We start from the raw sequence: 14,494 nt of genomic DNA, 5'->3' as shown, positions 1-14,494 counted from the left end.
GAGGGAAATCCTCACAGTGAAGTGGGATTGACTTTAGTACTGCTGAAAGAGAAAACTTTGTCTTTCTCCTGCGAGAAACTCTGCTCTGAAAGAGGCTAACGGTTCACAAAGCTAGTGTAAACTAGCAGATTTTGCTCAGCATCAGGACCACTGTACTGATTTATTTCACCTGAAGACCTATTCCAGTTTCCCGTGACATCACATCAAGCTCCTCACAATCCACCTCTGGATTTCCAGTCATCCATCAGCAAAGGAGTCACTCTTCAATCTTTCGTAAATAGCTGTCAATCTCACTCCTTTTTTCCAGCTGTATTCATACCCACTTGCTTCCCCTTTGCAGGTATTCCCTTATCCACGCTGGAATTAACGTGTACACACTACAACAGTGCCCATCATGGCTCAGGCTGAGCTTGAGTTTAGGTACTTCACAGGTTTAAGTCATGACCCTACAACACTCAATCTCCAAAAGATGATCTCTTGCTTTTATTGACAGTAATGCACTTATAGTCCAGTTTAAAAGAAGCTGATCCTGAAAGAAGCTGTTGAACTTTTTGTGTGAGGTAAGAGTCAGTTCATGGCTGGATGCATTGCCTGGCAGGAAGGTTGTGTGGCAGCTTGGCAATCGTACCGTGACGCAGCTGAAGGAGAACACCTGAACCCTGTCTTCTATTTACATTTGGGTGGTGGATGGGTGGCATCATTACTCCAGTTTTTGGCTCGTATCTGTCCACTTGGATGTGAACGTAAACTGCTGCAATTATATCTTAATTGTGTCCCGCTATTGGAAATGATTAGTCTGTTCGTTTTCCATAAATACTGGCTGGCCAGCTTTGCCTGGCAGTGGCTGGGAATTGTCATGGCAGATATGAAAGCTCAGAGTGGGGAATCGTAACTTCACGTGACTTACGGTGTTTCTCAGGTGGCAAACTCTATGCTATTGGATTTTGTCCTGAACAGGGTGCCGGAGGAGAAATGTCAGCTTTAAGACTGGGTTCAGGCGGTGATAGAGAAAGCACAGGTCTTTCAAAGCATAGGCAGTCTCACATTGCTGTTTCAGTCAGGAAGTGAGTTTCTTATTAAAATAAGCTCCTTTCTATGGGGGAACTTTTAAATTTCAGGTGAAAGTTCAAAAATATCCAGGCTTTCTAATTCACTAGCACTTCCCACTCCTACCTCTCCACCATGGCAGCCTTTGCCCTTCCGTACTGACCAGTTCCGGCAGGCAGAACAGAATGTAAAAAGTAGCAGCGTATTAACTTCAGGGCTATGTATTCTACAAGTGAGCTCTAATTCCAAATGGCACTGATGCCAACCTTTTTTTTTTCCCCAGGACTCAGGCATACAACACACTTTCCTCTACTGGAGCTCATCATTCCATAACTCTAGAAATTGCAATATAAACCTTGGCTACTATGCACACTTCAACTTGAAAACACAGCAGCAATCTGGGATTTTAATTCCAGCAAATCTGAAAGTGGATTAGAAATAGGATCCAGCTGCATCTCTAATAGTCAAAAGAAAAATTAGCAGAACATTGGAGCTGAAATGAACTCTGTCTTTCTTTTAGCTTTTTTCCTCCCTCTTGCTTTAGAAGAGGAATTACATAGACCTAAAATGCCATAATTAAACTGTCATTTGTTCCTTACCTTGGTAGAAGCTTTGCCCAGCTGAACACATCTCAGTTTCCATCCTAAGCATTTACCTACAGCACAGGGTTGGGAGAGGGGGGCGGTTTATTACTTGTTTTAAGAAATTAGAAATCAGAGGCATGCACAGTCTGTCTGTTATAGTCTTCAGCGAGTGTGTTGCCAGGCTCTACAGGTTATACATCATTAGCGCACAGAGTGTCCAGGAGAGCCCAAAGCTTGTGCAGGTGTGTTGGCAAAGCTCGCACCACTTCCCTCCCTCCTCCCTCTCCGCTGCACTTCCAGCAAGCCGATACTTGAAACTCAATGTGGCAAAATCACAGAGAGCTCTCCTAAAGTTTGTTAGCTCGAAGCTCACCCAGCAGACGTGACTATGAGATGGTGTGTGGAACCTGGAAGAGACTCACTGGAAAAACAAAACCATTGAGTCAAAAGCTTAGTGTGTTTTTCCATGATTGTATGAAAAAAAAAAAAAAAAAAGTACATGTGTGTTTTTTTTAAGCACTTTCAGATATTAGAAATTTAGTGAACACAGAGGCAGCTTTTTTTTTTTTTCTTTTCCCCTGCCCTTGAACTTTCGGAATGACTGTAGGGAATATATTCCAGCCTGTTTTCAATGACCCATTCATCTGGTGGTTTTATTGCAGCTTTTCCCAAAGGGAGGGAGCTTCATCGGATCTCTGCCCCTGGCATTAGCTGCCATTATTTGTGCATCCCACTCAGATAATCGATAAAGTGGGTGGCATCTGAAAATAATTATACACACAGCTCTTCCCCAGCTTCCAAGATGGAGACAGAAGCTGGGAAAGGAGCCTTTGCATATTCAGCACTTGTTAAAGGAATGAAATACAGTTCTGCGTGTTATTGTTGTATCCTGAAACCTGGGCATTCAGCAGCAGTTTCTTTTGACGTTGCGTAGCACTCTGGCCACACAGTACCTGATCACAAAGCTAATCATCTTTCCCATCTTTCCTGGATTTGCTAGAAAAGTTGTCCTGTCTGCTTGTACAGCGCGCCAAAGGGCAGGAACTGTCAGACGGGTTGCAAATATAATGGTGGTGTCTGTGGCCTCCCTTAGGGAGGAAGGATCTAGCTGAGTTCAGTACCCTCTTTTTTTCAGCAGACACCACCACAGTTGCATTTTTACAGCCAGATGTCCTGGCCCCAAGCTAGCATGTGGTGACAAGTGGGTGGCCTGTGCAAGGCATGGTATCTCTCTGTAGCATGGGATGAGTTTTTCCAGCCAAAATGATGTTCGAATACCCAGCTTAAGCAGCGAAGCTCTGTCTTTATACTGCTCGTGGCAAAGTCACCTTTAGATGTCCGTACGGCTGTCATTGCCTACTGAAGAACCTGATTCAGGTTCTCCATCACCTGATGGAGTCCTACCAGTCAGGAAAGTATGTGAATCATCTCATATTAGAAGATATTTAATGACTGTTTTAGGAGGCTCACTTCTTTAGTCTTCTTTTTTTGCAGTGGCTGAGATCAACCACTGGCATGAACCTGAGCGTTCCCGCTGCAGCCTACCTAAACAGCGGCGGCACCAGGCACCAGCGCAGGGCCTCTGAACTGAGCAGGTGGTACAAAAAGGAGGGGCACAGATTTTGCCACGGCAAGTTGCAGTTTTAGAGTAAGGCTTTGTCCTTGTACCCCTGCGGCTCTGGAGAAGCTGTGTGCAGCACTGTCACAGTGGGGACTAGATCCTGGCTATGACCCTACACGGGTTTTAATGGTCTGCCCTAGGAGTCTGCTCATGCGCTCCACTGAAGACAAGAGAGGTGAGGATGGAGCAGCGGTCTGACCCAGCGTGGCCATTCCCACAGATTTCGATATACCTCTCTCCCAAACTGCAGTGCTGGGAGGAATGCCATGGCTGTACGGCGGGGAAAAACCTGTGATGTCTGCAAGAGCCTGCAGCTGGGGGCATCCGGCAGCTGCCTCCCCAGGAATGAGCTAAGGACATCAAGCAACTCACTGCTCCCAGCTGCTGGGTGCCAGCAGGGCTATTTCACATATCCGGACAGCAATTACAGGGGAGCAATTATTTTTGGCCGCTACTACAGGGCCTCTGCTATCTCCTAATCTAGGCAGCAAGCAGAAGTGTTTGTTCATGGCCTGCTCCATTGTCCATCCCCAGCTTTTCTCCGTGGTAGTACATTGTTTGTGATGCTGTTTAAATCCTCCTGCCAGCCCCAACAATGCCTCGCGCAACCCCAGCGTGTTCAGGAGCTTCCAGGCTGCAGAAAAACCGATCCTGCTCAGCCCAGCTCTGTTTGTTGCGAAGTGTTTGCTTAGTGATTAACTCATGCACGGACATACACAGCCACAAATCTCTAGGTTGTCTCACAGCCTTTTCATTCAATTAAGTCTGTTGACTTAGTCTCATTTTGAGCAGTAACTGGATTTAGATAAGGCAGTGGAAACCAAAACATCAATTGTGTGATTTCTGGCCCAGCCGGTATGTTGATCTGAAGGGAATGTTTGTGCGGGCGATAACCGAGGTAGTCCAGTGATTAGGGCAAAGACTTCTATAAAGTAAAAACGCTCTGCATTAAGTACAAGTACTGGCCAGAGGAAGCAAAGGGAGCTGCTGCCTCCGCAATTCCCTCTTTGCCTCACTTGGTGTGCCGTGCTGTGAACGGCAGCCAGTGATGGAGAGGTGATGGTCTGTCTGAAGGAGCAATCATCGTTGGGGCAGGGCTGGGATCTCCCACTGTTGCTAGAGCCACACTGATGTAACCGTAACCGCTCCTCTGAAGCCCGCAAAGCTCTACAGGGATGGAGTCATTTGGGATTTAGCCAGTTACATTTTGTCAGCAATAGACCAAAGTTATTCTGGGATGATTTCTCCCCACAAGCTGTAGGGCATGAATCTACACTCAGTTCCCTAGGGGTTTGATTTGCCCAACATGAACCAGCCCTCGTTGCACACATCCCTGGGAAGAGGAGATGCAGGTGGCGCACCCTTGGCATCTCTGCTCCTTAGAATATAGGTGGCCTAGATGGAAAAATTCTCTATAGTACAATAGCTGATGTCTGCCTATACAGGCAAGATGAAAGAAAGCTTTTCTATTTCCAAGCATACCTGTTTGTGATGCACTCCTGTGTCTTTTACTGATTACACACTATAGTCAGAAAACATATTTGGAAATACATGTTGTTACATATTTTTCAAAAGTGCATTTCAATGTATGAAATTTTTGGTCCCATTCTTTTCCAGAGAACTGTTAAGCTAATAGGGAGCATAGGGCGTTCCTGACATGCTCCAAGTCTTCAGCAAGAAGCATGGAAGAAGAGTGCAGAAAAAGACCGTGAGAAGACACATGAGATAAGGTACACCCTTGGAAGGCAGCGTATGTACTACTGACTTTCTCTTTTTTTCTCATAGTAGTGAGGGTTTCTTCCTCAAATTATCCTTTGTTTCCTTCTGACATAAATCTGTGATAAAGGAGATTGTTCTAGCTTGTTCCAGTTTGAGAGGTCCTGATGGACATTGAAAGGAGACAAATAAATTGTTGGCGGTTCTCAAACAATGAGCTGCATGCAGCCTCAGCACGGGAGGAAGAGGGGAATGTGTTCTTTCAAAGGACTTTTCTTCCCAGTTCCTCCCCCCCTGTTTGTTTCCCCTTTGGGCCATGCAGCACTGTCTGTAGAGGTGACACTGGAAGCAATGTAAAACCCGTGTTTATTGTGAACAGTGTTGTGCCCACATGCCTCCCGTGGAGTGGCGATGGGGAGGAGGTGCTAAGCACCTCCAAACATTGAGCCAATACTTCACATCATCACTCCTGGTTTGGAACTGGAATCACACCAGCCAGCCTAAGTAGTAACACGCTGCTATGGGCACTTACAGTCCCGCTTCTTAAATGACCTACTTATATGAAGCACACTGGCACAGGGGGAGCGCATGTTTTAGTGTGCTCAGACTCAGTATTTCCGTCAGTGACTTGGATGGTGGAGTGCTTTCAGCTTTCTTGTACCAGGACGTTGCAGAAGTGGTGCAAGTACAGCATGCACTGGAGACTCACCCCCTTGCTCGCCACGCAGACACCCTCAGCCCATGGCTGTCACAGTTGCTGCTGTTGGAAGCAGAGCAAGCATGTTAAAATCTGCTTCCTTTGGGCTGCCGAAGGCAGTAGCTACTGTGCTCCTGCCACCCCACGATGCAGCTGAGCACACAGCAGCAGAGCTGTGCCCAGCACGGGGCTCTGCCCCGGCACGGCGGGTTAGCGCAACAGCATGCAGCTCCTGGGACCAGAGCAAGTGGCTGCGCGCGTGTGTACGCACACACACACAAACACTTAATTGTTGGCAACTTAACATATATTAAACATCTTCTGGTAGCGATGAAAGATGGCATCCTCCCAGAGTTTTGCATACCTGTGAGCTAATCGGCCCTTTGTGTGAAAGCGTAGGTGGGGACTCTTCTAACAATACGAAGTTGATTAGCTCATCATCTTGGCTTTAGGGGCATACTGATGTGCCCATCCTGCTTTCAGAGCTATGAATAATCCAGCTTCGCTGCTGTCCTCTTATTAAAAAAAAAAAGGAGAGAGTGTAGTTTCAGGGCTTGGTACTCAAGCCTGTTTCTCAGTACAGGTGATGAGTAGGTATTTGCCGGTTATTCACTGGTATCACTCTTGGCTTCAGGTCTCCTTCGGACAGCTGTCAGCTTCAGGAATTATACCTGCCTGACAGAAATAATTGCTGTTTTTCAACTATTGATTGAAATAACGTCCTTGAAGATTAGGCACACGTGATCCACTGTCAAAGCAAGAGGGCCATCAACAGAAGTCTGTGCTGGTCACAGTTCATTTAAATCTCTGTGAACTGTTTGGATGGTGGAGCAGACAGGGCTCTTCTGGTAGGTTAGAACAAGAAAACAGGCTGGGAGACTCCCATTTTGGGAGAGGAGGAGGACTGATTTAAAATGTTCTGAATAAACTTTAGAAATAGACTTAGATGAAAAAGAAAATGCACAATTAAAATACACATAAGAAACCAGGTCATGGTCCTGACAATATGCTAGGGGAGCTGGTAGAGGACAAGCTCAAATCGAAGTCTACCAGGTTATGGTGTGCCCAGAAAGATCCCTGTTATTAGAAGTATTAAGAGCACCCTTTGTGTGGAATTCATTCTGCTGCTGGAGAGGCCCAGACCACCAATCTGCACTCTATACTTCAAATAAAGATGTAAATACAGGAGGAAGTCTGGAGGAGAGCACCAGGACTGATAAGAGGTTTCAAAAAACATGACCTGTGTGGAATTTTTTTTTAATTGGATTTGTTTAGTCTAGAAAAGACTGAGAACAGCTATGAGAGAATTCACATGTGAAGACAGTAGCTAAAAGGGGTATGGTAAAAGGGTACAGTGACCACTGGGTCTACTTGCATGGGAAAGGACAAGATCTAGTTGGCTTTATTTGCAGCAAAACAGAGGAGGTGAGAGTTTAGGAGAACTCTTTCCGTAAAGAGAGGGAAATGCTGGAACTGAGGGTGCAGAGAGGCTTTAGGATCTCTAGCTCTGGGAGCTTCCAAGAGTTTAAACTAATGTAGAACAGGAGTGGCGTAGGCACAGGAAGATGCAGGAGGGTCTCTGCATATCTATGTGTGCTTGCTTAAATCCATTCTTCGGGGTTTATTGCTTTGGTGGCAGTAGCAAAAGGCATCTTGGACTCAAGTTTGGTTGCTAAAATGGAAAAAATGCTGATAGGTGGGTACATTTGCACAGAGAATGTTGATAAGACAGGAAAAATGATATTGTCAGAAACAAGCCAGAAGTTTTAGATGTTATGCTTCAGAAAAGTATATTTATGGAAAATGGGTCCCTTGGCAAAGCAGTCTTTCATTAAACAGGAGATTTAGATGGAAAAATGTGCAATGAGCTCTGTAGATTAGCAGCCCAGCAAAATCCCAAGACCTCCGAGGTGTAATTACTGATCCTGGAAATGGTTGCTTTTCACCATTCGGGATTAAGCAGAGATAACACAACATCTCTGTATGCAACGGAAAGATGGGTAAAGAGATTGTCAGGGGAGCCTGAGAGCAGCTTCACCTGCAAAAAAAGGCAATACAAGAATAAGTTATTCAGAAAGACTCTGCAATAACTTGCCAAATTAAGAGGGAAATGGTATCTCTCGCAAAGTCAAGGAAGGACTGCGGTTAAGGGATGAGAGTCAGAAACCCAGCATTCAAAAACTGCTAGTTCTCACAAAGCCTGCACTTATATGTATTCAATCCAGGAAACTGGTTAGTGGGATGTGAAACTACCATATGTTTTTGCAGATGCTACAAGTATGCGTGCTGTCCTTATGTATATATGCTTTATCCCCACTTTTGAAAATGGGTCAAAGCCTTCCAGTGCTCCAGGAGGAAAACTCTTGAGAATTTACAGATCTAAGATGCTGTGATTAATGTTTCTGGACAGCAATTTCACTTTCCCCTATTGAGCCTTGGAAAAACAGAGGAGAGTGCAACAGGAGATCCACACCAAAGATCAAGGCAGACACATCTGCCTGGCTGTCAGATTTCACGCCAACAAATTGGAAGAAAATTAAAAAACCAAAGCCAGATCTGGTCTTTGCTCTGGGAGTGCAAAGTCTGAAAGGCTCCTACACACATAGTTGTGCTTGGCATAAAACCACCAGGGAAACTCCTGTGTTTCTCTGTTTTTGCCATCCCTTTAAAAGAAACATGTCAATTAAATATGAAGGAATGAGATCTTCCTGTTAAAACTGTTGTTAGTTTGTGTCACTTCAGTTAAGAGGAGGTTGCAATGTGCAACCTCTGCCCACCACCGCTCAACGGCTGTCCTTCCAAACGCTTCAGGTTGCAGGCTGGCATCTTAAATCAACAGTCCTGCAAGTGTGGGAGACGGGACCATAAATGCTCAAAAGCAGGGCTTCTTTCCTCCAAAGCCCCGGGGAGATCTGCACCCTGAGACTCCATCCTTCTGTCAGGCGTGGAGGATGAGCTACCCTCATCATCATGTTGCTCTTAACTTTAATTTCCAGCACAAATAGCCCCAAACCACTCCGGAGTGGGGGCAATGTGACACTGCCAGATGATTACACATTGCCTCTTAATACAAAGCCAGTTGTGTTTGTGCTCCATTACTCAGTTCCAAATTACAAGCCTTATCTCACAGGAAGCTTGAGATGCCTCTATAGTTTCAGAAACCTCATGGTAAAAGGGTCAGTTTTTAAATACAGTGTTTTCCAGAAAGACTATCTTAAAAACATAGTGCTTTTCAAATCCTCTGCGTCCTTTAATGCTACTTTCAGGTTGTTTTTTTTTCAAATTAAACATTAGGCTCAGCAACACGCATGAGATGTTAGATTAAAGGGACACGGCTTGGGTTTTCCGTGTCCGTCCAGAAATAGCTATTCCCTGGGTGGGCCAGGTGAAGTCGAGCAAGGTTATTGTCGCACAACTTCCCCAGCTTTCTGGGTAGAGGAGAGAGAGATTTGACTGGCTGCTTGCAGAAAAATCTGGCCAAAAGCATTGGGCCACATCCTTTGTGGAGGTAAATCAACATCGTCTGAGTGGCATTTCTGGAACCGTGACTATTTTCATCAGGATCAGGCCTTTTACATATGGTGAGGAAGTGGTAAAGATCACAAAGGGAGGGAAAGATATACATACATGGCAATAATTGCAAAAAGCTATGGGGTTTTCCTATGTAGGTGGTGTCATTTTCTCTAAAGAATTCAAGCGTGGCTTTCCCAGCACTCTTTCCCTTTAAGGAGACATGCTGAGCAGTGCCTCCCGATAAGACAACAAGCCCAGATGCCCAGAGGAAGAACCCTGTTGTTGTGAAGACACAGGCCCGAAAGGCAGAGTGTCTGGATTTTATTTGCAGCTCTGCCACAAACTTCCTGGATGATCGTAGCCAAGTTAACCAGGTCCAATTTTTTCAAGCAGCATCTGTGCCCGTTCTGCATATGCATGAAGCGTACATTCGCCGTTCGGGGCTTTGCACAAAAGTCCAAGAAATGCAAAGCTGCAAAGAAACACTGCTGCCTACGCACTGCCCTGTTTTCCCCAGGCAAAGGGTGATGATCTGGTGAAGCCACTGGATCCCTGCCAGCAGGGATTCGGATCCAGAAACAGGCAAGTGCATCGATCAAAGCCCACCTTGCCCGATGGCCCATCACTGGCAGACAGCAGAAGTAGGTGCCTAGGAAGGAAAGCAAAATCAGGGGGAGCAGAGCTGGACTTCCAGAGCTAGGAGTGGTTTGTATAAACTTAGCAACCCTCAAAGGATTTCCAAACCTGGGAGCATGAGTAGTCCAGGACAAGCTGTCAGGGCACCCTGGGATTGTCAGCTTCTTTGGAGCGGGACTCACTTCTTTAGCTCTACGTCAGACTTACTGGGTCACACGGGGCTTTTGTAGCCTTTCCATCTCTGTGTCAGCTCCCTGCCTCTCACAAGGAAGTGATGCCGCCTGCCAGGGAGTTGAGGCTAAATGCACTGATGTTTCCTCATGCTTGGAAGGGAAGAGAAGTTTGGAGACAATTATTGTTGTGATGTATAGGAGCTTTGCCAGTACAGTGCCCTGTAATAACAGCTACTCTTCCTTCAGATCATTAAGTTACCAATTTCTTAGTACTCTTGCTCATGACAAGTAGATCTTGAGTTTGAAGAGATGCCTGCCTTCTTTTTCCTTTTCCCTGACTTACAAAATATATTTTGGAGATTTTCTTTCTTTATGGCAGTGTATCCAGATATCCCTGTTCAAATTGTCATCTTCCAGATCTTGCCTCAAAGGAGCCGTAAGGCTCTAAGGAGATAACCAACACATTTGTGCCCTATCTCCATGGCTCAGTGAGAAATGAAGCATGAGGAAATGCTCTCAGGGGCCCTACAGATGATGAAACTGATTTAGAATAAAGAAAGGTCCATCTGCTTTCAGAGACAGTCTCACATCTGCTTTTTCCATGCCCCATGAGCAAGCTACACCCTGGAAGCCGCAGAGCTGAGTTAGAGTGGTGGTGGGTTGACCTTTCACCCCAACTTGTTGGTGGGGTTCGTACATCTGGGCTCAGGAGGGTATTAATGTGGCTACACAGCTTCCATCTGGAGATGGCTTTTGTCCAGTTGGCTGAGAAGGGGGCTGGATTGACAGGCAGCTGCTTGCATTGGCCAGTGCAGACATGCCCAGATTCTCCTAAGGTGCTTCTGGAGGGTACGCAGATATTACAGTGATGAGGGCAGTCTGAGAACCTGTTTAGACCAGAATACGGGTTTCAGTGGCAGTTTTCTGGCTGATTAGTTGGGTGACTTTGTGCAAGTCTCAACTTGCTGTTGCCCTATCCAATAAATGGGAATAGCAGCATTTGTCTCCCTTTGTAAAACACTTTGAGGTCTACGGATAATCCTCCTCCTTTTTCCCACCCCTGATTATGGGACCAAGTGGAATCTTACGACACGTTGAGTTTCTGTGGTCTAGTGTTTGCCAAGTATTTGAAAATGACTCTTTGGCTTGAGTTTACAATGTCTGTGACTGCCACGTGATTTTTAATGGAAGCTCCTAGTTGAAATCAGGTCACTATACAACTGAAAATGCATGAGATTAGGAAAGAAACTGAAGTAGTCATCAGGAGTATGCAGCCCCATGATGACCTAAGTGTCCTGCCTCGGGCACCCTGCAAGCAGTAACCACACACATCAATAATCTTGTCAATAACCTACAACATTTTGTGGTTCAAGGTCTGCAAACATTTAAGAGTGGAAAACTCTACACAAAGAGAAGATTCTTGATTCTTGACCACCCCACTGCTCTCTCCATCACCCAACAAGCTGTGCATGCAGGAGACAGAGCTAGAGAAATGCATCTCTGTCGGGCATTCGGAGATGGCCTCACAACATAATGTTCAACATTTTGAATTCAAGGACCTTGTGCTGCTGTGGTCAACTGATATTTTAGGACACAGTTTCTTCTTTCCCTGGATTTTCCTTGGCCAGGGATGTTTTATCCCATGCTGGATATAAGTCCATTCTTAGATCTCATCCCTAACAGGTAGCAAAGAGGTGTGTTACTGAGGTTATGCTATTTTTTACAATGAGCTGAAAGAAAACCTAAAGCATTATAAGCAAACCCTACAAGTGACTTGGCAACTGAAGAGCAGAGTAAATAGTTAAGAAAATAGGTCACTGGTATACAGAGATCTTCCCGAAGAACATTGCAGGGCTGTACAAGCTTTGAAGAGCCAGGAAACCAGCAGAGATTTGTATCAGGCAGCGTGATCTAATGAGCTTACAGAAGAGAGGCTAAGGGATGGCTTGATCACAATCTGCAAGTACTCACAAGAGGAAGACAAAGGTGGAAATGAGGCAGATGTATCTCATGGCTGAAACTTAAAGCTGAGCATTTATTTGGGGGTAGGGGACAAGGGGACTGGGACAGGGATGGGGGATGGACAGGAGCAGCAGCTAACTTCAGAGTAATGCTCCAAGGCTTCTGTAATAGCTCCTTGAGTCCCCAAGCTGCTGGAGGTGGATGTTTAAAAACATAAGCTGTAGTTCTAAGACGAATGATCTGGAGGGTGTCCGATGGCCTTTGCCATGTGAGGTAGTAGATTATTTGTGGTCTTCCCAAGCCCTGTAGTTTGTGAACTAGTGTTTTGGATTTCTTCAGCCACAGTAAGGTAAAAAGATGACTCCATCTTCACACCTTGCCAAGCTCGGAGCAGATGTAGTGAGAGTAAAAGCATTTGAGAGGGAAGAGTCTGGCTTGAGCTACCTCTTTTCTTGTCCTTTGCCTCTGCTGTGTCATTACAGGATGACAACATCAGAGTCACCTGCTAGCGTTTCTCCCTTTAAATCAGAAAAAAACCCAAGTAACACAGAAAGAGCCCATCAATGAGCACAAATTAAAAAAAGGCTGCTCTACATGCTGCTGCTGTTATCTGGAGCAGCGCTCAAGGTCTGCTTCTTGGACCATGGGTGTGAAGGACTCAGCACCTGGCTGGACTGGACCCAGTGGCTGTGTATTTCATGAGTCCTATCAGATATGATCTGTCCATACACAAGCCATGTTTTACTTATAAAGTAAATTACATTACATGGGCTATAATGTACATTTTCAAAGGGGACCCACCTTAAAAACATTTTGTTTAATAAAATAACTTAATTAGAAGAGAGCTTCTGGCTGATGTGGTTGAGGCTGTGATAATTTTTCCTTCTCAAATCATTTTCTTTGTTTATTATACTTAATTATAGTGTAATTATGTATCCATCCTCTAGGCAAATTATGCAATCAGAAAATGTGAGTGGTTCATTTGCCACTGCTGTTGGGACCAGTGTTTACATCCCTAGTATAAAATATGAGCATCATTTCTATTATTTATAGTATATATGTATATGCATATATATAAAAGATGTTTCACCCAGAATGAAGAATCGGTGTAAATATTTTATTGGCAGTCATTTTTGCATCATCTACCATATTCGTTTGTGGCCTACTAATAATGAAACCATCCAAAGCCCAGATATTTTCTTGAGCCCAAATCTTAACACAACTGAGGAACGTGAAGTTCCGCAAATCAGCTTTAATTTTGGCGGAAGGATTATTATTACTTTTAAGAGCTTTTCTTGCATTTCACTTGCTAGTACTCTGAAAGAGTTCTGGCCAGAATTTCTTAGCACGAGAGAGAAGGGAACCCCGCGGTATTCAGTTACAAGGTGTAGATATTTGTTCAAGTCATGGGTTCAGACTAATCTTTTTTCTCCCATGTGCTTCATGAACTTGCTAGCCATGGCGGCACTGACTTTTAAAGGCGAGGCTATTCTCCCTCATTTTTCTTGATGGGAGTTGACAGATCGTGTTTGAACATAGAGAAAGATGAAGCCAAATGTCCAAATCTTGAAAACCCATTTGAGACTGATGTTTTCTCCTTCTTCGGCCAGCTCTCAGCATGAATACAAACCGGATTCCCGCGTGGCAGTTTCAGCTTCTCTTCTTGTGCTTATTTTGCAGAGATGAGGCCGCTTGCACTGACGGAGCAGGTGGGGAAGAAGACGCATCTGTTGGCATCAAGCGCCCGTGTTTATTACAGCTGGCAAAGAGGTGAGCTATCCATGCAGAATGGCAAGCCTACCTAACTGTCACCCGGCCAGCCCTGCAGCTGATGGAAATCTGGATAGCTATTTGATCTACCTCATTTTCCCCCCACCGGGGAGCTGGCCCTGCCTTTCACAGTGTCGCTCATCTGCATAGTGCTCTCCACCGATGTCTTGCAAACAGGTCTTTGCAGGAAATAAAAGGCCTCAGTGTGGTCTAGCTTCTGCCGCGTTCCCTGCAGGCGGGCTGCTATTTTTATGAAGAGCCAACATTTCTCAGCCACATAGGCAGAACTGAATTTTGCCACACCGCAGCTGGAGGGCCAGGACTTGCCTGGGGAGCGGTGGGGAGGCTTGGGTAGAGCTGGGGTGGCACAGCTGGGTGGGGGGAGCCAGCAGTGTGGCACCTGGGGAGGTGGGCAATGGAAGAGCCGGGAGTGGTGGTCCCCCAGATGAAGTCAGCAACCCAAGGGAGGAGAAATAAGATGATTCCCAATTGTCCTCGCCAGCCCTGCAGCTCCCTCATGCAGACAGTGGCCTCAAACAGCCTTTCCCTCTCCCCACGCTCAAAATGCAACCACTGCCCCGTTCCTCCCTCTCCCTGAGAAGGAAGCTGTCAGTTGTGGTCTCTGAGGGAAAGGTGCTACCCCAGCCAGCCGGGACGAAGCTATGGAGCGGAGAATCAAAGCCCAGATCCAGGCAGATACTTTGTGGTAATCTAAGAGCCAATAAAAATCTGGGGAGATTTTTCAAAGGAGCCAGCAAATACTCCCAGGTCGGTG

At 45.6% G+C, this 14,494-nt stretch overlaps 1 protein-coding gene and 1 long non-coding RNA gene across 3 annotated transcripts in view; one reads left to right on the top strand and one right to left on the bottom strand.

Annotated features, from left to right (window-relative positions):
* LOC114017647 (uncharacterized) overlaps positions 1-14,494 on the top strand; it is a 366,106-nt gene that overhangs the window by 330,780 nt on the left and 20,832 nt on the right. The window contains exons 9-10 of the long non-coding RNA XR_008734858.1: positions 4,870-4,982; positions 13,630-13,719. This is a non-coding gene — a long non-coding RNA (uncharacterized LOC114017647). The remainder of the gene's footprint in view (positions 1-4,869; positions 4,983-13,629; positions 13,720-14,494) is intronic.
* BMP2 (bone morphogenetic protein 2) overlaps positions 4,977-14,494 on the bottom strand; it is an 85,936-nt gene continuing 76,418 nt past the window's right edge. Inside the window, exon 5 of one of the 2 annotated variants that reach the window (XM_055725368.1) lies at positions 4,977-5,728. In XM_055725368.1, the coding sequence (XP_055581343.1) occupies positions 5,674-5,728 (55 nt within the window). In that variant the 3' untranslated portion in view covers positions 4,977-5,673. The other variant, XM_055725369.1, reaches the window with a different exon arrangement.

Source organism: Falco cherrug, chromosome 13 (genome assembly GCF_023634085.1).
Source record: "Falco cherrug isolate bFalChe1 chromosome 13, bFalChe1.pri, whole genome shotgun sequence".
Lineage (NCBI taxonomy): Eukaryota > Metazoa > Chordata > Aves > Falconiformes > Falconidae > Falco > Falco cherrug.
Note: the sequence above shows the minus strand (reverse complement) of the source record. Positions and strands in the feature narration are given on the sequence as shown.